Source organism: Odontomachus brunneus, unplaced genomic scaffold, assembly GCF_010583005.1.
Source record: "Odontomachus brunneus isolate Ranch 3 - 2012 unplaced genomic scaffold, Obru_v1 Obru_scaffold_042, whole genome shotgun sequence".
Lineage (NCBI taxonomy): Eukaryota > Metazoa > Arthropoda > Insecta > Hymenoptera > Formicidae > Odontomachus > Odontomachus brunneus.
In genome coordinates, this window is record NW_022639492.1 from 2,375,732 (window position 1) to 2,402,686 (window position 26,955).

The 26,955-nt window shown below is 39.3% G+C and overlaps 1 protein-coding gene across 10 annotated transcripts in view; it reads left to right on the forward strand.

Moving 5' to 3' along the window:
• LOC116844505 (multiple C2 and transmembrane domain-containing protein) overlaps nt 1-26,551 on the forward strand; it is a 28,534-nt gene extending 1,983 nt beyond the window's left edge. The window contains exons 1-14 of one of the 10 annotated variants that reach the window (XM_032816086.1): nt 23-352; nt 2,019-2,268; nt 7,960-8,370; nt 9,495-9,773; nt 10,163-10,305; nt 11,055-11,246; nt 16,384-16,532; nt 16,775-17,180; nt 18,847-18,989; nt 19,111-19,470; nt 19,739-19,868; nt 21,085-21,258; nt 22,655-22,980; nt 23,821-26,551. In XM_032816086.1, coding sequence (XP_032671977.1) covers nt 2,211-2,268; nt 7,960-8,370; nt 9,495-9,773; nt 10,163-10,305; nt 11,055-11,246; nt 16,384-16,532; nt 16,775-17,180; nt 18,847-18,989; nt 19,111-19,470; nt 19,739-19,868; nt 21,085-21,258; nt 22,655-22,980; nt 23,821-23,929 — 2,880 coding nt within the window. In that variant the 5' untranslated portion in view covers nt 23-352; nt 2,019-2,210 and the 3' untranslated portion in view covers nt 23,930-26,551. The other 9 variants (XM_032816083.1, XM_032816082.1, XM_032816084.1 and 6 more) reach the window with 9 other exon arrangements.
• The last annotated feature ends 404 nt before the right edge of the window (nt 26,552-26,955 follow it).

Genomic DNA, 26,955 nt, shown 5'->3' on the forward strand with positions numbered 1-26,955 from the left:
CCCCCCCCCCCCCTCTCTCTCTCTCTCTCTCTCTCTCTCTCTCTCTCTGTAATTAAACTTTCCGCGAGGAACGGAAGTAACGAGATATACATAATTCTAAAATATTGTATAATTAAAGGAAAAATAGTTCTCTCGACGAGGCAAGGCGCGCGGACGAGTTACGAGATTTGATTTCTCGGTTAATTTGCCGCAAATTAGGTTTGAAAATTCGCGGGAGGAAGGTATGTCCGATCGAACCGCTGTGAACTGTCGGAAGTTCTCCCACGCATTGGCCGACAATTCGCGAATGGGTTCTCGAAAGAATATTAGTCGCAATACGATCGTCGCCAGACTCTGTTTTCAGCAAATTTCGGTTTGTACATTTTATTTTTCTTATCGCGGTATTACTGATATTATTCGCGTCGGGAAGAAAACCGCGATAAGCTGGCTTTCGATCAAATTAAACTATAAATTCTGTTAACGAAGTTAATGTAACTTAAATTTTAATAGAAAATATTCAGATTATATATAATTTAAATTTATCTCTATCCTCAAAAGAGAATATATTAACTCTTCGAGCGTATTGTGGTGCAAACGTGCACTATCGATTTCTTCAAGAGATGATTTCTTTTCGGAATACAATCAAATGTAGATCAATTTTTCACTCTTTTATTATTTTCATATAGTTTTTTACAGTATCACCGTCAAATTTCTAATCTTCTTCTTTTACATTAAAAAATAAATTAAAGTTAAAAAATTTAATTTGATCAATTCGCGCGCGCACGGAGTAAAGTTATAAGTCGATAACAATCGTTGGTGCAAATTTATATCTGTATGCTCTTGGTTTCGCCCGCCAGATGTGTGCACTCGAAGGGTTAATCGCGAGTGGTCGTCATCGACCTCTGTTTTCACAGTTTGCGTGGTATATACTTTCATTTTCCTTCTCACATTATTTACTGACACTTATTCGCGTCGGGAAGACAATTGCGATTGGCTTGTGTTTGATAAAATTCTAATTCGAGTTTTGTCAATCGGAATAAATTTAATTTAAATTAATTAAACGTTTAAATCAATAAAAATTAATCAAAATATTAATTCTAATTAATCTTAATTCTCGTTACCGCATTAATCGTTGACATTAATCTTGCCGAAGACCTCTTAATAATAAGCAGAGTTCAGCTCGAAGCATCAAAGATGAACGATAGGCATTCGCGAAAGTTTTCTAATCAAAACGGGGACCTATCGATCTCGGCCACCCAAAGATTCGTTTTTGTACTTGTTTTATTCGGGGAGACTTATTAAACCTCCTTCATCGTGGAACACAAACGCGATACCACGTCGAACACAAACGAGTCGGAGAATTCGACGCGAGGAGGAGATTGTGAGCGAGCGCGAATATCGGTGTTCCGATACCGATAACGCCCGGAACGGAGGCTGCAATTTATCGTCGCGCAAAGGTCACCGCGCGAATATCACGGGGGAACGAGCAACCGCCAGGAGAGAGCCGTAACAATTCGTCCTCGTTGTTCACGCGTCAAAATATTGGCAAGATCTCAAATCTCCGAGTTCGGGGGAGATCGACGCGCGAAACCGGCGCCAACATTTGAATTTATCGTGTCATTCTGCGTGTTACAATAACACGTCGAATGTCGCAGTGGTGACGCCGGCGGTCGGAACCATGATACCATCGCGTCTCATTGACACGTCGTTTTGGTTTCCGTTGATTGCGCAGTTAAGCTTAATTGACGATCAAATCACTGAAGATACGTAATTCATACACGACGCGTCGTGTTTCTTGTATCTCGTTTCATTGGATGTGTGCAACAAAATTCGAATTAATTCGGAAGAATATTATTCAGCTAGCAGCCTTTTGCTTCTCAAGTGTCTGTTATATAATAATATTTTCCATGACTTATTTTCTATTCTCTTATTTAATTTAGATACGCTTGATTATATTTTATACGTAACTTTATGAGACGTGATTATAATATGTAAGTAAAGGAAGGACGAGAAAACACTGATTGCACCGAATATCGTAGAAGTTATCGATGTCATCGAGGATCACGTGGACTTTGTGAGGAATATGTGTCGGTTGGTCGATGTTGTTGGGTCTTATTAATCCACCGGCTAAACCATGCTGTCGGAATGTGGCGGATTAGTGCACTTCAAGAAGAGACTAAAGGCGCGCATGCAACGGTCTCGAGAAGAAATTCGTGTCTTCGGAGGATAAGATGAGCAAGAGCGTAGAGTTACTCGCTGGATCGGAGGACAGTGAGCCAGTACCCGCGGGTGAGTATCAGCGGCTCGATGTGAATCAGGATTCGCGACGTGAATCAGGATTTGCGTCATATTTTTTCATGGTAAAAGTCGAACAGACCTCGTCTTAGCAAAATCTTTTTTCTCAAAACCTCGGTAAAAACGATTCGAATTTATGTAGACTCCATATATTAATCCAAGTACATTATCGTGTTCACTAAATTTCTTGGAGTGAAATCTCATTGAAAACGAATGAGATTCTATTCCAAGAATTCGAAGCAATTCGAAGCAACAGTGGAAATATTGTCGCTCGAAATCGCAAGGATGAATGTTTCGCTCAAACTTAGAACGAACTCTGACTGCATATGAGCGAATGTTTCAATCGACCAGAACGAACATGTTCCTATGACGAAAGAGTGCGTCAAATTCATTTTTTAATTTCGAGTGAAAAATCGCTCAAATTCGAGGGGTTTCGGTGGTCACTCTACTTTTCAAAAGAAAGTAAGAAATTCATTCTAAGAAATTGAAGAGACTAATTAATAGTGAAAAATAGTAAAATAATAAAAATAAAATAAGGTACATGTGAAATGGCACGATAAAATCACTGTCTCGCAAATTGTGTTTGAAATAAATTATACATTGCATAAAATATGAATTCCGTGAACGTAAAATTACAGTATAATAATTATGTAATAATTATTTTATCATCATCAAAATTATCGTATCAATATCATTGTTATTATTATTTTATATTTATTTTTTTTATTTTTTCATATATTTTTCATTTATTGCTACTTATTGTTAATAATAAAACGGCAGTCTAGGGTCTTCTCTGTATCTGCGTATCGGCAGATGCGATATCCTGACTAGATGACGGGGAATATCGGATTGATTTCCGCGATGCATTAGCGTGTTAAGATGATTTCCGGTGAAAGGGAGATAAAATCCAATAAACGTCGATCGTATTTGCCTGCTGCACTCCCGGACGTCGTACCGCGCGTGTAATTTTCGCACTGCATGTTACTGCATATTTTGACACGTCGTTCGTGTATACACGGTGTCTCTGTGTGCAACTTGCGAAAATTTTACTTCAACGGTATATTTTTCGACGAATTGCGTCGATTCTTTCCCAGCAAAAATACTCTGGCGCACTGATCATTCTCTAATTTATATTAAGACACGAATGAAGGATTTTTCGCGGGCTAAATCTCCGGAAAATAAGTGGATCATAAAGTTACATTCTTCACAAATCGAAAGGTATAGATATACAATGCTGGAAATTAAGAAGAAAATTAGAAAGACGGCAACCTTTGAAGAATCAATTTACCGGAGAATCCGTCGTTAAAATTAAGAGAGCGCGAGTTATGGGACTATATATACTGTTTGGTTCGCATCGAAGTGTTACAAATATTTTTCCATTTCCTAGGACAAATAGTAAAAATTTACTGTGGAGAGCTAAAATAAAGGTTACATGACTTCTATTTACACAATGTTCAATTTTTCGGCACGGAGAAGAGTCTACTCACCAAGAAGCAAATGCCAAGCTGGTTATTATACGAGTCGGAAATTTATATCGATTGCTTGACACGTTGTCGTTTCTGGGATACAATAGGTAGCACGCTAAGCCTTTTAAAAGACACATACGCGAACGCATTACTATGCTCAATAATACAGACAGATCGATATGCTTACATGGCTATGTGAAGTACATATAATGTACTTCCCTTGTCATTCTTTTAGAAGCGCGTGTATTCCTCTTATGTTCATTGATAGTCCTTAGTTCGCCGGGTCTCTCTGTTACATAGATGTGCTCTCAACTCGGCCAAGGGTCAAAAATAATCGCGCGATCTCTGTGTCAAAGTAAATCTACCTTCCTGTCTTTCTTCCCTTCCATTTCTAGTATACATCACAGCTGAAACGATATCAAATAAAGTATCTCGTTATTATACATATTTTATATATATATATATATATATATATATATATATATATATATATTTTACTATTATTTTATTTTGTATCATTTTTGCGACAAAAAGACTTATTGAAAATAAATAAATGCGAGATACAAAAATAACTTTGAAATATAAGCTCGGGTGCTAAACAACTTCCTCGCGAAACAAACAACGTCTAAGTAATTGAATAAGCGGGAGTGAATAATAATGGGCGTTGCTACACGGTCTTCTCGTAGTTTATCTCGATGTAATATTGCTCATAACGACGATGTCGTAAGAAACGTTAAAAGGTTAAATACCTTTTTGAAAAGAATCAATGCTGTCGATTGTACACTCTTGACATATGGCGGAATCTCAAAATACCGATTCACTGAAAGAGTGTAGGAGAAAAGTAAAAAGTTAACGTTAAGTTCTCTCCGTTTGTCAGTGGGGGAAACCTCATGTGAAATATTCAACGTATCGTATATTTGGACGTGTACTGGGCGAATGATTTCAAACTACGTGTGACGTGTGTCTTGTCGATAGGAAAACACTCCTGATAATACTTCTTACTACTAAAAATGTCATCGTAAAATGTTACGAACATTCTTGACACTCCGTGTAACGTTTTAGTTAATGGAAAAAAAATTGCCTTCATTTGTGGTCTCGGAATATTCCGTCCGCGCATAATTTTACGCGCCTCCTAAACGCATTAAAAACGCATTAAAAAAGACTAAATAAACTACTATTTCTCTTTTTCTCTCATAAGTAATGTTTCGCGTGTTTCAGTGATAAAGTAATTTACCCCGTGTCCGTGCGTCTCGCGCGTTTTGCAGAGTGGAGAGAATTCATTATCGTCGGAAATGCGTATTCATGTTTTACAACCATTTCCCACCTTCCTTGACCAGCAGGACACATTTGCGGATTGCGCCATGAGAGAAGTCACGAGCGTAATTATCCATTAACCCAATTTTGCCGTCGAGTACTCGTTCTTTATTTATTTCTTACGCAAGACCGATACAAGGCAATTAAAGTCGATGGTTTTCGCTATAATCGAAGAACAGCCGGAGAGAGGATCATTGACTATTTTATTGGTTCAAGAGAACTGAGTAATTTTATAACTTCAAACTCAGGCAATTATCTGAAAGGTATTTAAAAGTTGTTGGATGAAGAACGATGAAACATCCTTGATTGAATATAACACATGTATCGTTTTATAATATCAATAAATGTAGCACTGTTTTATAATATTAATAAAATAAATATAGCTAAAAATTCGACGAATTCCTCGGCAAATTCCGATAAATTTCACACTCTCGATAAAACAATTTTAGTTGAAAAATTCAAGAGGAACTTTCCATACGGTGTGTGTATAATTATTGTGCTAGTCGCTATTTTGCAAAAAAAATTCAATCTGAATTTAAGACAGTTCTAAAATCAACGTAGAGAGACGAACAGGCAACCGCGGGAAATCAGATACGTGCAATCGGACTGACTGTAAAACACGTGTTCGTTACACATCACGACACTCATTCGTCCCATTAAAGCTTATTCAGAATAGGCGTATATGTAGTGTGTGAGTCGTTCGTGCACACCACGTCAAATTACTCTGTCAGCAAGGCGTGCCTATGCAGTAGTTAATTAACCTCGGTTAAGATTGGTTTTATGTTTCTAGCCCTACACTGAGAAAAAAAGCAGTTAGATCGATAAAATCGGCGATTGCTCGCCTTCAAAGAAATATTGTGTCTGTTGAACAAATTATGCGTTAATGCAACAATAAATTTTGTCGAAATTTTATAATTACTGACCAAATCGCAATCGTCATCATAGTAACTATATAATTCGTTCAATTGACTTAAACGTTTACTTAAACGAATTTTACTTGTTCAAGCAAGTCTCATTAACTTAACCACTTCATTAACTTAACCATTTATCTTTAATTTACTTTTTTCCTTTTGTACTTTTAATACCACGTATTTACTTTTAATATCCTCTATAGTTGTTTTTACTGGGTTAAGTAAGTAAAATAAATTTAAAACAGACAACTATTTATTAATGATAACAATTATTAATTTGAACAAAACGGTACATGTGCTACATCTAATCAAGGTATCCGCCATCATTACCAACTTTCCGCTATCTTTTCAGTCTGTCTGTCTAATTTCGCGACTCATCTTTTCAGCTGATGAAATTATCGTCGATAAGAGAAATTCCCTTTTATATTAATTGAATTTAACGATATTTATGAGTATTATTGGTCGCATCGACATCGTTCGTTCGGCGTGAACGACTATTATTACCAACGACCTTAACCCGCCGATTTGCAGCTCGAAGCGCTAACGCAGAAACTAACTAACAATGTCGGGTATGCGCATATTAGGCGTGATCTTCTGCATCTGCAGACGCAGCTCCTACGCGGATAAAGCTTTTTTCATTTTTCTCCTCCGGTCCCGTAATAGCTAACGACGAACGGGTGGCCGGATTCACCTTTCAGTAAAATGAATGGTCGCCTGAATGCAATCCTCGTATTATAGAAGAACATCCCCGGGAATGGGATATCGTAAAGTCTAGACGATATATATATATATATATATATATATATATATATATATCACCGAGCTTGTTCGCACGATTTCTACTCCCTCCGCGTTTTCCAATGAACTTTTTCATTTCTGACAATATCGTGCGCGTTTTCTACCTTTCTTCAACGAGCAATATTGTGTATTTGCAAGACAAACATAAAGCTATTCTAGATTTGCGCTGACTTTTGCACGACATTTGCAATTTTCTCTAATTGTAAAAAATTAATTAAAAGGAATCTATTCGTGGACAGCCAATAGTTTTTTTATTTTTGAAATTTTATTCGAATCTAACGCAATTTTAACGATACTGCTAACAGATCTGGTATGCGTGGAATGCTGAAACTCTCAAAGCCAGTTACGTTGGCACATAAAGGCTTGGTCACTTGATCGAACTAATAGCGCTGCTTCGAGCATGTACGCACCTAAAGATAAATACAAAGCTTATTCTATATTGATTCTTTTTGCGTTGCGCAGATTTTTGCTACACATTAGTGATTTTCTCATACCGTCAAAAATTGACACTTGAAAGGGATCCATTTATTAGTAGTCGACTGTAGCCTACAATTTTACTCGAATGTTAGCGCAATTTTAATGCTATTGAATAGGTATGTGTGGAATAGAATGCTGTAACTCTCAAAACTAACTACGTTGGCACATAAAGGCTTGATCACTTGTTCGGACTAATAGCGCTGCTGCGAGCATGTACGCACCTAAAGATAAACACAAAGCTTATTCTATATTGCCCTCTTCTATGTTGCGCAGATTTTTACAGACATTGGCTATTATTACTCGAATCTAAAACAATTTTAACGCTACTGCCAACAAAATTGGCATGTGTGGAATGGAATGTCGAAACTCCTAAAGCCAATTACACTGGCACATAAAGGCTTGATCACTTGTTCGGACTAATAGCGCTGCTTTGAGCATGTACGCATCTAATTAACGGCAAATCAAAGTTTCGATTATGCGTCGATAAGTGGGAGAATCGAGAGGACGAGAGTCTCAGGTTGCTTTACGTGCTAGTTCCCTTTGTCTGCGAACTTGATACCGTATCTCCCGCTTCTAATAGTGCTCGACGGAAGTATGCGTGCGCCTCGTTCCGCGTGTATCGCACGGGCGACTATATCGAGTGGAAACTCTGTCGCGCATCCATCATTGCTCGCTAAGACGAGTAACTTGATCGGGACGCGTTTGCCCTCACCCCCCAGATAACTCTCGCGTCCAAGAGAGATCCAGACTGAATCTGAACGGGAGTCGTCAGCTCTCGAAAAGCGCCACGGAGCTCCGCGACAGCGAGATCGCCAACAGTTCGCCATCGAGGCGCGGTGGTGGACCGAGCGAGTCCGGCAGCGTCGTGCATCATCATCGGCATCGTTATCACGCTACGTCGGTGGCGCAGCGCACCCACACCTTCTTCGCGACTCTCAAGAGTCGCTGGGCGCGCAGTCGGAGCAAGGAGCGAAAGAAATCCAAAGATGCCGGCAGCGTGCAGTCGCAGGACGCAGCCCAGCTCAAGAATCCCGGCGTCGAGTCCGACTATGCCGCCGATTACTCCTCCGAGCACAGCAGAAGCTCCTCGGCCACCCAGAGTCCGGCGAGGCATTGCCTCAATCACTCGGGTGAGCGACGTCCCTTCACTCTTTGCTCCAGCAGTTTGCTTTATTCCGCGCGAATCGGCAGGATGTTGAGAAAGTGTCATATCTTGAATATGGAAAAAAGTCACGTTTCCTCGTTGTTATTTCAAAAAACATATTCCATGATTCTGTCCAGGTTGATCCCAATCAGTTTATACAAGATAATGATATTGGATCCCAATGTCATTAATAATCCTTATAATTGTTCCAATATCATTAATCCTTATTAATATCATTAATAATCCAAATATTATTAATAATCCTCATTATTAATTGATTGCTATGCGTTACATAACTTATTAGGATCACGGGATAAATTTCTAGCCGGGATTGATCAAATTTGGCTTATAATTCCTAATATTTTGGGGAAATATGTTTCCCAAATTATCCATAACAGTACATGAAAAAATGAAGGAATAAAATAATCCCAGACAGCAATAAATGTTCCAGAATCATCCTGATCCATGTGCCTAAGAAGTCCTGAGAAGTGCTTTATGTTCTGAGTATATCCAGGATAATCTCAGGAGGTTCTATGTTATCTGAGACTTGTACGATGAATCTGATTAGATCTCTTACATGAAGGGAATATTACAGTTCTTTTATATATAAATTCTTTTTAGTTTTACTAGTGCAGAGATAAACTGCCACTAAGATCTATCTTGCTAAGAAATTTTGTTAGATACATAGCAAGTGTTTTAATAGCACATTTCAGTTCGTAAAATGTAAATAGCATATATAAAATGAAAAGATAGTTGATTATTGCAGAATATCAAACGTTCTCAGTTACAAAATGCTATAGTAATTTTTACTATAGAATTATCTCTCTGTATACCGAAAACTATAGGAAAACATGACTCTCACGTTGTCAGATATGATACTATTTAACAACTTCCTTTACTTGAAATGATGTTTTCCAGTCGATTTCCTAATTAAGCTCATATTTACACTTTAATCGATTGCTTATTGTTCGCGAAAGCTTTGAGAAATGATACCTTTAACTACGAAATATTATTCCTTTGGGGCTTCATCAAGATAAAGATCGAAAAATTGATCGTTTATGCTTCTAATACAGTCTCTCACGTATATCGCGAAATATTTCGAACGCGCAGAATCTCCACTGGCGCGCGGCGGCAGAGAGAAGGTCATGGCCATGCAAGAAGACAGCGCCGGGAAATGCGGCGAGGGATTCTCCAAAGGATCCCTGAGCTTTCAGAGCCAGAAGGAAGGGTCCAGTGACGGACCCCGGGGCTCTGTGAGCCAAGATGGCGGGGAGTTCCTTCAGGACGAGCTGGTGCGGAGGAGAGAAATGGCATTGCGGCAACACGCTTTCTTCCAGCTTCGCTTGCATATAAGGAGAGGCGCGAATCTCGTTGCAATGGACAGATGCGGTAAGATTGCAGCGGTCCTAATATTTTATTATTATTGCATGTTACGTACATTTTGCGCCTATTGTTATGAGTAAAAATCCTTTTGTTCATTTATGACCTTTCGGAAAAGACTCTGTTCTTGTAAAATTGACTTTCTGTTATCCGGAGACCGGACGAAAACTTGGTGGGAAGATTGTAGGAAGATTCCGAGGAAGAAAAGTCAAGTAGAATTTTGACTAAAAATTCAAATTTTCAGATTCTTTTGAGATGCTGAAAACCTGTGTTGACTAAATATAGGTGAAAAGCTCGCAGTTGCTTTACTATGACGATAAAGTAATACAATGCCTGTCGATGCGCAAACTATGAAACATTGCAATGTGAGTTTATGAACAAGTGCTTTGTCATTTCAGGCGCTAGCGATCCTTACGTGAAGGTGAAATGTTCTGGGCGACTGCTACACAAATCACGAACCGTTCATCGCGACTTAAATCCGGTGTGGGACGAAAGCGTGACCCTGCCCATAGAGGATCCCTTTCAGGCGCTTACTATCAAGGTATCTTCACTCCATTTCCCGTATTAGTACAAAAATCACGCACATGCGCCATGATAATAAGTTCGTGCCTGTTGTTACCGAAATAGATGTAGCCAATGCACAGGTAACAACGTCTGTCGTAGAAATATTGCGAGCAGAATATTTTTACACGATGTGCCAGAAGCGAGGCGTTTGCTTTAGAAGCTTTCCCGCTGGTTTCGTGCCTTGCGAATTCTCGCAAAATACGGTAAAGAAATACCACACGTAACACAAATCGATCGATAAACTCATTTTATGTCACGCACGCAGGCATGCACGCACAACATATTTCTCATGACTTCACACGAACTAATTAACGGTGAATATTAGTCAGATTAATGAGATGCATTATTCCAACCTTTTGTTTAATTAGTTTATAGAAGTTTTAACGTTCCGCAATGCGGTGAACCGTTAGAGCGAAATTAACAAATTGTTGACATAATTAATTTATATGTGCACATAATATAAATTAAATTAATACGAAGTAAACCTCAAAGAGAAACGTCAATATGACAATTCGCTTCTGATGCATTACGCAAAATATATTCTGCTCGCAGTATTTTGACGAAAGTAACATATTTACGGACGATACATTTAAGTATATTTATTTGACAACAGAGACGCGAATTCATTGTCGTGGCATGAATATGTAACTAAAAACCTTACGTCGAAAAATGATTCGCGAGAGCATTGCGACGACCATCATCGGGAGGATTCAAATATATCGATAGGTTTTCGACTACGATTGGGGCCTGCAGGATGATTTCATGGGAGCTGCTCAGCTGGACCTGACGCAGCTGGAGCTTGGTCATCCTCAGGACATCACGTTAGAGCTCAAAGATCCGAGCAGACCGAAGCAGCATTTAGGCGAAATCTATTTGACGGCTACGCTTTGGCCGCGAAATCAGCAGGAAAAAGAGCAGGTACTACGCTAACTTCATCTCCTCCTCGAATTTTTGCGAAAATGAGAGGCGCGAATAAAAGTAAAAGCGCGATCAGCGTGTCTTACGCCAGCCTTACACGGTCTTACAGCGGATTAAGCACAGCACAGGGGTAGCGAAATAACGACAACGAGCGATCGCGACGCGCTGATCGCGCACGGTATCTCGGCGGATGGATAGTTGTGTTGCCGTGCGTATATTTATAGCGTGTATGAAGAATCGGGAAACTGGGTTGTGTGAGGGAAGTACGCGCCCGCGTTCGTATCACGACGACCACGACGACGACGACGACGGTATCGACTTGTCGCCGTTGCCTGTCGTTGAAAGTAGAGTGCAAGGCCTGGCCCGTATTAGCCCTTATCGTGGAGCTCCACTTACGTATTAACTATTATTAAACGCCATTCCGCCGTTCCACGGAGGAATAATTGACGTAAGTGAGGACCCCTGGGCCGTACTGCCACACCGTTGCGCTTTAACGCGTTAAATCCAATTCGCGAATTAATACCAATTTACGCGCGCACGATCTTGCCTGCGTGTCGCGATACGACGTTCGTATGCAACGCATACCGCGCGCGTTGGCGCATCGCGGCTCGTTTGTTAGACTTTGTGCCGGCCGTTTGATTTATTAGGCCTTGGAACACGATCTTAACACATGTATGCGTGCGCCCGCGCGCGCGCTGACTTTATATTTAATACAAAGTAAGTTCTACTATATAGGGTTTATCATGTGACGATTGATCAATGTATCAATTTTGCAGAAGATACATCTCTGACTCGAGATATCGTTTCTGTGCTATAAATGATAAAAATTCACCGAAATAACTCCAACCGAATTAAATAGGCTCTGTTGATGTAATCTCTGTTAATATAATCTCGTATTTCAAATTCTTGTATCAGATTGTCGATTCGTCTCGATTTTCATTCAATTTGATTTCATTGCAGTTGCAATGCAGCGAAATTTCTATAGCTCCGATACTTGATTTCCTTTATTCGTTTTTTTTCAACGTATTAAAAAAGTTTAAGACACGTTAAACATTTTCTAAGTTGACTAGATTTGATCAATACGTAAATTTTATCATCATTTTCTGATATCTTTACACTACTAACAATATTTGCCTCGTATTGTAGAAAATATTTCATTTTTCTTTCATTCTCGAACTCCTCTACGTGAACAAAATTGCCGTTACTCTAAGATATGCTTCTTTTTACCCGTTCATTTCAGTATATTACAAAGATTTAACATGCATTAAAAATTTTTCAAAAGTGACTAATTTCGATTGATGTGTAAATTCTGCCACTAATTTACAATATTGAATGCATATTGGTCTCTTATTGCAGAAAATAGCTCACTTTTGCTTTTCTTTTCGAGGCCTTCTACGTAAACAAAACTTCCGTAATTCTAAGACTTCGTTCCTTTTACCAATACTTTTCAACATATCATAAAGGTTCAGGTTCGTGCGTTAAAAATTCTTTAAAGGCGACTAATTTCAATCGAGGTTGAATTCTGCCATCAGTTGACAGTTTATTTGTCTCTATATTACAAAGACTAGCTCATTTTTGCCCTTCATTCTCGTGACCTTCTACGCGAACATCATTATTCAACCGATGAGACATATTTCTCCTTCTGGATCGCGCAAGTTTCACAGCGCGTCGTGCGATATTTCCACAAGTGAAGACCTGAGTATACCGCGCTCGTGCGGTTACATCATCGTGTATACACAGTGTCTCAATGTTTATCGGAACACATCCTTGTAGGAATAGTTTCCTGGTGCGAATAGAGAGGGGAAGAAAGCGCAGTTGGGACGGACTTGAGAGCACGACCGTCCATCAGTTGCCGGCCAAGTGCGCCTGACAAACAGTACAGTTTGACGTCTGACATGTGTAAGCACGATAATTGCACTTGCTTATCAGTGAGGTGCCTATCCGACGCAACGATACCGACAACTTCGAAATGAATTGTGCGTCAGTAACTGGCTCGCCATAGTGACTCGCAATAAAAGAGACGGAATAATTGCCTACACGCCAACAACACGCCGGCATAGTGTATCGCGAGATCTAGTTATTCGTTCATGTCTCTTCCTCGTGACTCACCAGCGCGGATTAATGATGTAACATTGAAAAGCGACGGGAAACTACAACAGAGAAGTATTTGATGTGTTGTGACTACAATCGCGTGATAAAGTATTATAATCAGGAAAGCATTGTCTTCTTGTAGTAAATTATAACGCTATTACAAGTGACTTGATATATACACGTTGCTGCTCCAACTTTCTTTCAGAGCAATTAAAAGACATTTCCGGCGCCGAAAATGTTTATCACTTATGAGGTCTACCAGGAAAGCCATTGTTTCTCTCGTAGTGAACGCTATCATAACCTTATTTGGTAGACGGAGAGAATATTATAGTTTCTTTTCATATAAGTTTTTTATCCACATTTTACTATATATTTTGTAGTACATAGTAAAACGTACAGTAATAAACTGTCAATGAAGTATATCTTGCTAAGAAACAATAAATTTCGCTAGAAATATAGTAGATTTCACTAGAAACATGCCAAGTGTTTTAATAGTACTCTCAATCCCTGAAATATACGTAGTATATATGAAATGAAAGGATAGTGAATACTGCTGCTGTTACTTTTTTATCAAAGCAATCAAAAGACATGTCTGGCGCCGAAAACGTCTACCACTTGTTGTGAAGCCAACAACAGTTCTTTCTCTTAGTGCGCGTCAGCGAATTCGTCGATCGCTAATTACATCTCGAGTTGATAGCAGTACGCTTAGTAGCCTGACGTCATGCTTGAAAATGAATATCGCGAGAAGACGATGATTGGCAAAATGTGCGACCCCGATACTACGTCTGATAAAAACAATTCGGCGGTTTTCAGATAATAAGCAGATAATGAGCATGTGTGAATAATGGATACCATACAGGAAACAGATCTCGTCGGAACCAAGCCGCGTACCGGAAGTGAACCAAATATCGTGCCTGAAATGGACGCCACGCCGAGCAGAAACTTGGTAGACGATATCTCGAAGTTCGAGACGGCGTCCGCGACTCGGGTAATGTCTAATGTCGACACGCCTATCAGAAAACTACAGCGGAAACCACACGTGAATCGGCAAAGAAGATATCCAGTCACGACAGCGGCGAGCAAACATGACACGTCAATAAAGAAGCTCGAGCAGAACGTAGACGAAACGGAGAGCGATTCCGATGGAGATTCGGAAGGACTGAGCGTCGCCGTGAACTCGCCTGCGATCGAACAGGCGATCGAAGAAGCAACGAAGATTGAAACGACTAAAACGACCGAAGAAGGACCGTCTTCCACTGAAGGAGTTTCTCTAACTAAGGAGAAGACGTCGAGCACTTTGAGTGAAAAACCGAAGCTGGATCGAGTATCGACAAAGGATGGTCGATGGAAGGAGGAGGAATTGTCCAGGATGCAAAAGAAGAAGACGAAGGACTCGCTGAAGGACTTTATCGAGCGGAAAATCGAATTGATGGAGAGGATAGTGGAGGATCGCGTAGAGCGAATCTCGAGCAAGATCCGGGAGGAGAACATGGAGAGACACCCGTGGCTACAGCCGATCGACACATGGATCTCTGATCACCGCAAACCTACCACCAGTTATACTCTGGTGACGCATCAAGGAGATGACGAGCAGGATATCGCGTCGAAGTCTACATACAACTGCGAGACGATCGAGGAAAATGAAGAACCGCGAGCCGACGGCAAGACAGCGGAACATCCGCAGCCATCACGAGGAACCAGTTCCTCGCGCTCGAATCGACTCGAGCTGGCGAGTTTGATCGCGCAGTCGAAGAAGCAGAAGGTTGTTCCTACGTTGCGCGTCGAATATCGGGACGAAGACGTGACGATCGATGTATCAAACGACTCCACCGGCGTCGCGGAAGCGAGGGAGACCAAACGTCATAATAACGATCTTTTGGACAAGCTGAAGGACAACGTAAAGGAGAAGATGGAGGACATTCACAGGGTAGTCGTCCACGCTTACGCCGTTGCGCATTTTTCTATCCCGTCCAAACATTTCCATCACGTTTATTATGGCTGATATATATCAATGATATCCAAGATATGCTTCGCCCAAACCGGTTGTTATGGAATAGTTATGGCCTAGTTAATATGCAGCTCGATACATTTTTTACGGCTCACGAGATGACTTTTTATTACCGGTTGCATCAGACAAAACCAAATATCTTACTGTCGTAAATACATAACAGAAAAATGCCATGAGATTAAACAGACGAATAAAATGAATGTGATATTTCGGCAGCGTGGTAAAATGCTTAATCTGGTCTCCTCCGAGTTAGTGCCGCATCTCTCGTGATTTGTTTTCCACATTTTGTGAATATTCTTTAGCTTATTTCTTCAACAGAATAACGACCTGAGATTGTTTTCTCAGAGATCTTAGTTTTAAGTTGTTCCTCTAATGAAGAAGTCGCTTGAGGCCAGTTGTTCCAACTTCTTAGTAAGTTAACTGATAGTTAAATCATATGTCTGTCTTTATCTAGTTGAAAGTTGAAGGAAGAACAAAGACAGATATAATTTAACTATCAGTTAACTTATCAAGGAGTTGGAACAAGCAATCCTTGGAGAAATAGACTAGAATGTTCACGAAATGTCGAGAACAAATCCATGAAGGACGTGGCATTGATTAGGGAGTTAGATTAAGCAATTAAAATCAATTTTTGTAGTGTTTGATTTCTTATTTTTAAAAGATTGTTTAATGTGTGGCCCGTAGAAAATTGTAATTTGTCTAGGTGGCCTACGAAACGATCGGGCCAGGTCTGTTGTAGAATAAGTAACATCTCACTTTGGAATTAACATACGAAAGAAGGAGTGTCACGTGGAACTCCTACTTTGCATAAATTACAATGTCTGGTTGCACTCTTCCAATATACGATAAATAAATAATCGTGATTAAACGTTAAACCAGTCAGATAATCGTGCTTATATATTGTCTCCGATATATATACATGCATATCTGTAAGCGTCGCGTTCGCGCGCGCGCGTGTGTGTGTGTGTGCACGGATAAATTCTACATTAGCTTGAATGGCGATAATTTTACTGAGCGTCCCATTTTTCTGCTCTTCAGTATTTTCAGAGGACCAATCGATTGGCGGACGTAAATAGACGGCTGAAATCGCAGATATGGAGCTCGGTGGTGACAATCGTCCTCGTGGAGGCGAAGAATTTGTTGCCGATGGACATAGACGGTTTGTCGGATCCATACGTCAAATTCCGGTAAATGCAATGCACTATAAAGACGAAACTTATCGCGACTTCTCGCACGATCATCCCGGTCGTCTCCTGCCGTTATTTATCGGCAGACGCGAAGTTTTTACATTTTGCTATCGGATAATCGCTCTATGTTCTTTGAGTGGCAGAACTTCACTCGAGAGAGATTCAAGTCGCGATTGTTGAACGAAGCCCTAGTCTCGTCGGGAGAATATCGGAATTGCGAATTCTACAAGCCCAATTTGCAGGCTCGGCACGGAGAAGTACAAGTCGAAAGTCGTTAACAAGACCTTGAATCCGGTCTGGCTCGAGCAGTTCGACCTGCATCTTTACGAGGATCCGTATCTGGGGCAAGAGCTAGAGGTGACGGTCTGGGATCGGGACAGGAGTCACAACGACGACCTGATGGGGAGAACAGTGATCGACCTGGCGGCCCTCGAGCGGGAAACTACGCATCGGCTATGGCGCGAACTCGAGGACGGTTCAGGCAATATCTTTCTGTTGCTGACGATCAGCGGCACCACCGCCAGCGAGACGATCAGCGATTTGGCCGCGCACGAGGACACGCCGTTGGAACGCGTGCAATTGATCCAGAGATATTCCATCTTGAATACCCTGCAGAGGGTACGCGACGTCGGCCATTTGACAGTCAAGGTAATTAAGAACGATTTGCATCGATTAGCGCTAACGCACTAAAATGTTACACCGGCAAAAAACCAGATCCGTCGCGGCAACTTGAATCGATTTAAAGGAACTCAATTTCAGAACATCGACAAATTAATCGTCTGAATTCTCTCGGCGAAACTTTCGCGTTCTTTTCTGATATCTCATTTGTGCCAAACCTGAATCGAAGTTTTAGGTCTATTTTTGACCTAAACTTCCCAACATCTATATATTCTGAGTAATCGGGGTTTGTTACACGTTTAATACACGTGGAGATTGAAGTCCTACTTAGGATTGAAGTCTTACTTATAAACGCACGAAACGTCATTTATAAATTCTAAAAATCTCTTGGCAAAGTTAGTATGGGAAAAAAGTTTAGTTGGATGAACCCAATTTTTCTGATGAAATATAAATGACTCAGAAGTTCTAATTGACATTATTAGAATTCAGTTCAAAGTCCGTATTAATAGTCGTTACTTGAGACTTGCTCCACGTGAGTTACTCAGATCTGAATTTAGAGTTAGGTTTGAATTTTTTATTAGTATCATATAACGTAGATGACATTAAATTTGTAATCGCGATTTAGCCACTGAACCGCTCACATCTAGCTCTGAATTCAAATCTGTGTATTTCACTCGAGACAAATTTCAAGTGAGACACTCAGATCTGAGTTCAGAGTCAGATGAAAGTTTTCCAGTTAAATCGCGATTCCACAAATAAAATGTTACATATATTATATAATTGAACTAAAAAAATTGGATCTAACTCTAAATGAAAAAATTCTGAGTGTCTTGAGACAAGTTTCAAGTGACAGATATTGATTGATATTGAAACTACGCTAACCAGAAATCTTCATAATTTAGCCTGACTTTCGACTAATTTCAACTGGAATTTCCAAATCGATTATATTTCACCAGAACTTAATTAATCCAACAAAACTTTCTTTTCTGTTCTCAGTAAAGTTAGGTTAAATTGAATCATAAGCTTCAGAATATCAAAGTAAAAGGCGTTAAATAAGATATTGACGAGAAAGCAAGACCAAAATTCCAACTCGGAGAACTCGAATTATGACTTAGTTCTTTCGTTCAATTTTTTTTTATTTTTCAATGTGGAGAAAAATAATTTGCTGGCCCAGCAAATTTTCTGCTGGTCTAACAAAATCTTTTCGTTATTATGTGGACAGCAAAAAAATTTGCTAAAAGTACTAATCACTATTTGCTGGATATAATTTGCTGAATCTACAAATTATTTTGCTATAAGAACCATAATAGATTTATATAAACAGTTGCAGTTTTGCTCCGATAGCAAATAAATTTGCTAAGGATACATTATTTTGCATCAATAGCAAATTAACTTGATTCTTAGGACAAATACACTTAACAAACTTTTTCTATCCTGGCAACGAAAATATTTCTGCTCTGATAACAAATAATTTGTAAAATTAGTTATGTCAACTAAATTTTTTTAATATCACTACGAATATACAGTAGCAATGACGATTTTGTTAAAAGAGCAAAATTATTTCTTTTCGTGAGAGCATCAACTTTTGAAGACTTTGAGAACGTCAGGAAATCCGTTTCCTATTTGTCAAATCAATCAAGTCTTTTGGTCATCCATATCGTGGGTCCCATCTTGAGATTGGCTTGTCTTTCTACAGGTGTATCGCGCACAAGGTCTCGCGGCGGCCGATCTTGGCGGAAAGAGCGACCCGTTCTGTGTTCTCGAGCTCGTGAACGCTCGATTACAAACGCAAACGGAATACAAGACTCTCGCGCCGAACTGGCAGAAAATTTTCACTTTGTAAGTTGAACGAGTGTCTTCATTCGTTTTTACGCGCTTCTCAGCGTCGACTATCTGATCGCGTTATCGAATATTCAAGCGAGAAAAACTAACGGGAAATAACGGTTCATTGTATGAACAGCAACGTCAAGGACATCAATTCCGTGCTGGAGGTAACGGTGTATGACGAGGATCGCGATCACAAGGTGGAATTCCTCGGGAAAGTGGCGATACCATTGCTAAAGATTCGCAATGGTGAGAAAAGATGGTACGCATTGAAAGACAAGAAGCTGAGAGGTCGTGCGAAAGGGAACTGCCCTCAAATCCTGTTGGAGATGACGGTCATGTGGAATATATTCAGGGCGTGCGCGAGGACGCTCAATCCGAAGGAGAAGAAGTACATGGAACCGGAAGTGAAGTTCAAGAGACAAGTCTTTCTGCGAAATGTTCTACGGCTCAAAGCTATTATCGTCATATTCATCGACATAGGAAAATACATACAGTGAGTTAACCTCGACTTTATCTCGAGCAGGAAGAACCTAATTTCCGGGAAACGTATTTTATCTTTCAAAATCCGCACGTCGCGACGCGCGAAAAATTCACGTTTTTTATGTTTAAAACTATTCGCGTCGCGAATTCAGTGTTTTTCCATTTGATAGAAAGGCCTGAAGGATTTATGTTCCGTTTTTTCTTCTTTTTGTTTCTGTCGTGCGAAATCAGTCAGAATCTCGATCTTTACGATATTTCTTTCCGTTTTTCCCTACGGTTAGGAGCTGCTGGGAATGGGAAAGCAAAATGAGGAGCGTCTTCGCCTTGGTCATCTTTATCTTTGGATGTTACTACTTCGAGCCGTACATGATACCGGCAGTGGCGTTGTTGATTCTTCTCAAGTACTACCTGGTACGTCATTATCGCGACGCCTACTTCTATAATCTGAGTTATAATCCTTCGCTGTCACGATAATACGTCTGTATCTCGATTGCCAATGTGCCGCTCTAGCGCGGTCTTTATTACACGAAATTATATTATTAGTGATACGTCAATTCTGAAGAGTACAAAGTCAAACGTATCTACGATTCGCGGATCAAATTCTCGGAGCGAGGGATTAAAACTGATTTGTCACTAGCACGACGTTCTGTGGACCCTTCTGACTTTATAATCGCTATGCTATGAAGCGCTTACTATATATTTCAACTAAACATCTGTTTCTAATTCTTTAGTCCTTATTTTCTTCGCTCCCTAGTGCCTCCCGCAAACCTACAGGTCATGAGTATGTACAATAATAATGATTAATGGTACTATCGCCCAGAAAATGCACTGAACGCTTCTTACAGATTGACGTGCATCCAATAATTTTGCTCGAAAACCCCTCAAATGCCCCTTCATGTGTTTGAACGAATCAAAAAATTTTAGCAGCGCTCCTTTCGAATCACGAGAACGATAATTATCTCGGAAATGGATAATGGCTTTAATAAAACAAGTGACGAGAAAGATTATTTTCTCGCTATTTCCGACGAATATCACGAAAACTCGAATTCGATATCGCTCGGCTAAATAAATATGTTATTACTAGTATAAATAAACCAGTCGAAGTTTATATTGCGAAACTGCCGCAACTTTTTGACTCGTCCAATAAGTATTAAAAAAATTCGTTATTGAAAGATGATAAATCGTGCATGAGCCTTAACCCTGTTATTTTGCGGGTGCCTGGCACACATTTAATACCTCTGAACTTTTACATTTTTATGTGATTTAAAAAGAAGAGCATATATACTACTCTTTTTTTATTCAAGGATCCATTTACGATAATATATAAATGGAGAATCGATGAAGTTATAGAATTCGAAGTACTTTGTACTTGAAAAATGGATATGGCTCGATTAAACTTGAACAGAATGACAAGGTTATCGAACAATCATTCTCTAAATCATCTCTTGTAAACAAAACTTGATATGCTTTGTAAATTTATACCTTTCTTTCTCTCTCTCTCTCTCTCTCTCTCTCTCTCTCTCTCTCTCTACAATTTAACGTTTCTCCCCACCTACGAGAGCAAGATACATTCGCTTCCTTTCTTTACCGGCGATGCTGCATGTCGTATTTCTTTGCTAATCGTCAGCTTAGCGGCGAAAGGAGCGGGTTCAATCATTGGATTTGCGGACAGGTCGCTGTGGTGACGGGTGCACCTTTGATTTACGCGACCTCGCAGTTTCAAGATCACGCTGAGATCGGATCGGATGATTGTCCGTTGACGCCAGGGGACGACGACGATGACGACGACGACAAGGATAAGGTAAACATAGACTCGTTAATAGTCGCGACTTGAAGAAACTTGCCTCAATTAAAAGTTGAATCTGAATTTTGTTATACGTGATAATTATCACATCACTTTATTTATTAATAACTTTATGATAAACGTATTTATACGTATACAGGGTGGGTCATTTTAATTTATCTAGCCGAATATTTCGAAAATTAAGGCCGGCCGACAAAAATGTTTCAGATAAAAGTTATATGGATCGATGGACATAAGAAAGTACTATTGGTTTGACCTTGCGTGGCCCCGCCAAGGTCAGGTCGAGGTTGTTTTGCTTTTTTAAATAGAAACATACATTTTTTTATTATGGAATTTTATTCTACGTAAAGAAGCAAACAACTTTTGTTTGAAAACATTTTTTATCCAACCTTTATTTTCTAAGATATTTACGGAAATATCTTACAAAATTATTGGTTTCAATAATTTTTTACCCGAATTCTATCGATTTTACCAAAAAATAGTAAGAGAAAAATTATCTATTTTCTTCTTATAGAGCTCTGAGAATTTTTCCAAAATTTTTTAATTAACTTTTTAGTACTTCAAGAAAATGCAAGGAAATGCAGTACTAAAAAGTTAATTAAAAAATTCTGAGTAAAATGGCCCACCCTGTATATGTATGTATGATGACGTCATATTTGTATTGTATGATTCAGCTGAAAATACCTCATGCCCTTCTAAACTTAAATCGAAGTTTCTCAGGTGAGGCGAGTTTCAAGTAACGACTATTGACATGTTTTCTGCCGGACTAATTTTACGTGACTCATCTACACCCACGTGGATCACCAGTGATATCATATACACTGGGAGAAAAAGTATCTAAGAAATAAAAAATATACTTATTCGGTGGATACTCTCTAATTCGCTTACATTAATATAAAATATTTTTCAAATAAGAAAACATCTCTCCTTGGCATATAAGCAATAAATGTACATGTACAAAGATAATAAATGAGAAAATATACATTTAAATATAAATTACATATCATTCATACATTTAAATATAAATTACATATTACTCATTTACACATAAATAAGAAAATATACATTATCTTAAAACTTGAGCGTTTTTTTATGAAAACAATTGTTTATTCTATTTAAATAAACAAATTTAGATTTAACTAAATATGCCATTAGTACTCATTGAATAAATATCTTTTATTCTTCAGATATCAGTGTACGTTTAATGAAACACGGCGACTTTTCGGCGACTTTTCGGCGACTTTTCGCAAAATATCGAAATTCCCAAACTATTTCGATCTTCGTATCGTTTGGCCGATCGTTTTCTTTATTTTCGTTTTCGTTATTTCAGCACTTGCTGAAATAAAAGTGAGTCGCGTTGCCTTCTAAAATAACTGACCGACGATTTTTTCAGGAGGAGAAGAAGAGCTTGAAAGAGCGCTTGCAAGCGATTCAAGAGGTCACGCAGACCGTTCAGAACTCGATCGGCTACATAGCCAGCTTGTGCGAAAGAGTGAAGAATCTCTTCAACTTTACGATCCCTTACTTGAGCTACCTGGCGATGATTTTGGCGATCATCGGCGCGGTCGTGCTCTATTTCATTCCTGTCCGATACCTGATTCTCGCCTGGGGTGTCAATAAGTTCTCTAGGAAGATCCTCAGGCCTCATTCCGTGCCCAATAACGAGCTCCTCGATCTTATATCTAGAGTGCCTGATGACGAAGAGCTGCTTAATTATAGGTGAGTGATTAATACACAATAATCGATGTACGTTCTGCGCGCGCGGGTATGTATGTGTGTATGAGTGTGTGTAACGCGTGTCTCTTTGTCTTTATCGGAATTAATCGAATTCTTTCGCTTATAGATGTAAAGCGTCCGCGCGAATGTTGAGGGAGACTCGAGTGTAGCTTCAGGGAGAACGGTAGATTTTACTTTGTCATATTAAAGGATCTTGTCATATTAAAGGATCTGTGATATGTGTGATTTCATACTGTGATATCTTCGTATCTGAGAAACGAACGGAGAGTATAAGCCGAACATATTATCGGCTTAACAATAATAAAAAATCGGCCGAATAAATTCATATCAGTTTTCAGATCATCGTTCATTGTTAAGAATTAGCGAGCTTTCTGTAAGTATCCGTGAAAGTCGAAGATAAATCGAGCGAGAAAGCTGATCACTCGAAGATTAGCAACGTAACGTGTCGTTAAAAAGAAAAATATGAAAGTTGTTCATCACGAAATGATTACAAGAAAGATGAAAACGGATAGTATACTTGTCAACAGAAACAAAATGATTTTTTAATCGTGGCGGGGTTGAGTTGTTCGCGAAATGTGCTTGATTTCACGACTCAAATTTTTCCTTTGCTTCCTAGGTGTCGTCTACACTCAAAATATATCGAATGCATTAACACAAGGGAAGCGTTTTCGTATCTTTGATAAAGCAGCGACGAACTTCTGCATGAATTTGGAGAAATTCATCCTCGCAAGCATGTAACCAACCGACGTCATCACATTTCTCGATGTCGCGGAACAGCACGAAGGATGTCCTCTCCCTTTCAATCCTCTTGTCCTTTTCCAGAGAACTGAAACCCGTGCCGACGGCGGATTGCGAGAAAGGCGGCATCTCGGGAAGCCCCGGCGCGAACACGACGCGGAGAGAGCAGAGGAAGAGGCACAAAGTGGCGTAGCAAAATCTCCCGCGGCCGGAAGTCGCGGGTCCACGGTCGTCCAGTTTCCTCAAAACAGTCCTGCTGCGCCGGAAGCAACGTCAGCGAAAAGGATCAGCGGAGAATGCGGATGTGATCGACATAGACTGAATATCTTTCGTTTTGTATCCCTCTCCCTCTCCCTACACGCCGTGAAAATCTCGAATTCAACCGGTAATCGGTCAGTGGCGGAGCTGCGTGGTGTTTCTTTCTCGAGGGAGGGAGCGACGTGAAAGGGAAGAAAATTATCGATCACGAAACGTCTAAAACGCTGAGAAAAGAACGCGGACACGGATAATATATTCGTAAATGAGAGAGAAACAGAATGATTTTCTTCTTTTTTTTAATACAAAGAAGTTGACGTGTACGAAGTGAAATGTGCAGCGTAAAGATACGCGAAGGACGATGATATTCGTATGTCAGTCCGACAGATCCGAAGAAACACGCATCGAATGGAAAATTATCCAATACTGAATTATACTTCCACGTAAATGTATAACAGCGAACATTTTACACATTTTTGATTGCTCCGTATTTCTGTGCTACTGACGATGATATGTATAAAAGTACAATCAGCGAAGAAGTCCGCCACAACGTTTCGATCCTTTTACTCTATCTCTAATCATTATCAAATCTCTAATAATTTTTTATACATTATTCGTATTTCTGTGAAAGCAGTTATACGCGTAGAGTTTCTGTAGTCGAAACTTTAAAATCGTAAATCTACAAGAATTCAAGGATACAAATATTTTAAAGATTTGAGGATAGATAGAGCACGTAAGCGTTCTGAAAACTGGACAATGAAAGCAATAGCACGTAGCATAAAATTGTGAGTAAAAAAATTACAAAAAGTACACAAAGATCTTCCAAGAATTATTTAAAAATACTATTAACGAAAATCTTGCGGATTCACACCCGCTTTTTCGTGTGGTTCCTTAAAGTCGTCTCTAAAGTCTCTAATCTTTGATCTTGAAGGACTTAATGTTGCTCTATATACTCTGTATACATAATCCTTAGATAAATTTCTTCGTATAGAAGAGAGAATGACCTTATCAAGAGAGATGGTCGATTTTTTCTCCAGATTTTCGACGGCACTCGAATCGAACAAAAGTGCTGCTGCTTCTTCTTTGGTTGTACAATTTAGACACGAATTCTAATAGCTTTTTTAAGATGATCTAGTCCTGTGAGAGAGAAGGAGAGAGAAAGAGAGAGAGAGAGAGAGGAGGTTGGTCAATTTTGAAAGTATTTCATTAAAAGGGAGGACTACGTTTCGAGCATATCAAAGACGGCGAGGAACGTGTGTTCTTGTAGAATATATTAGTTGACAAACCTTGACAGTAACGGAGCTAGATATCTAAACAAAATGCGATGACGTATCCCTTAGGGGAACGCCTATCGGTCGTTTCGTCCATCGGTGTCGTTAGTTAGCTGTTAGATATTATTACGCGAAAGAAAGATTTCGAGAGCAATTAGATATTTTCTGGGACACAAATCGAGCTCCAAGGATACTGTGAAAAATTACATACAATTGGATCTCGCGAGAAATTATATTAGACTTGATTTTTACGTTAATTCTAAGTTCCACCGCGTTTCCACCTGTAAATACCGAAGCTAAAATTTCTGCTGCCAAATGTCCGCTTGAACATTTGGTCTTTTATTTTAACTTCAGCCTGTGAACTTTCTTTATTTTGTCTATGGTGAAATCGTGAAATTGTACCGTCGCGTTCGTATTTTCTTTTTTTTTTTCAAAAGAATTACAGAACTTAGTTCACAGAATTGTAATGGTATGCAATGTGCGTCTCGTACGCTTCGGATAAAACAATTCGCGACCTAAAGACTGCTCTGAAAAAGCGAACGTGTGAAAATATTTGGAGAAGAAAGATCTTCCATTTGCTTGTTCAAACGCAACGACAATGATAATTAGCGACATAGCTTCCTTCTTATAATATAGTTTGCTTCTCTTAACGATATTCTCGCGGGGTGAGAAGTTAAAGCAGCTATTTTGCATTAATAAGGAATACGCGGCGGAACTTTTGCGCCGATTCAATATATTCGCGCATGCGGTTATGCGAGGTAGTATACACACGTATGCAATATATATTGCCCGCGCGGTTGTTCCCTTTTTGAAGCGGCTGACGTTATTTAAAGTCTTTGTTCCAACGCACAGTTTTACGTGTCGATCGCAGCAGGAAAAACAGGAGATTATTTTATATGAATATTTTTGCGTCGTTGTCGCCATCGAGGAAATAATTACGTTGCGAGGACGAGAGAGAGAAAGAGAGAGAGAGAGAGAAATAAGTCGGTTGCCTTTTCCACTGGAAATCGTCCAACGTGTGCATTTTTACAGCGACATTTCGCACTCGGCTCTGTAATTAGATAATACGGAAAATGTACGGAGTGTTTCAAAAGTGTCCAGTTAAATCAGTTATCGGTATTTTCTAAGTCGTACTGCGACAACAAAACACACTAAATAAAGGTAAAACCGGGTGCAAATGCTTTCTCTCTTATAGCTGCAGCCATCAAAGTTATATATTTTATCGTTATTACACTATGTGTAATATGTCTTATTACATTTCTTTTGTATTACACGTTATCGTATTTGAACGATGTCGAATGATATTTATTTTACATTTTGATGTTAATAACTTCAAAACAATCCACTTACAAAGATATATTCGATTATCATTTATTATTTTTTTTCAACTGTTCACGCGAGATACTCGTGGGAACCGACTCGAAGTAACGTAAAAAATATTGTGATGTTTTAAAATTAGAACTAGAATTTCCTCGTCGAAAGAACATGCTTCTATTAAAAATATAATACTATATGATTGATACAACTAACTAAAGATAAGTTACTCTGTTCATTTAAGGGCAATCAATTCTAAAATTCGAATTATTAGATTCCCGATAAAAACACTCAGAAAACTAACAGTACTTTCACATACGAGTATATATATATATATATATATATATATATATATATATATATATATATATATATATCT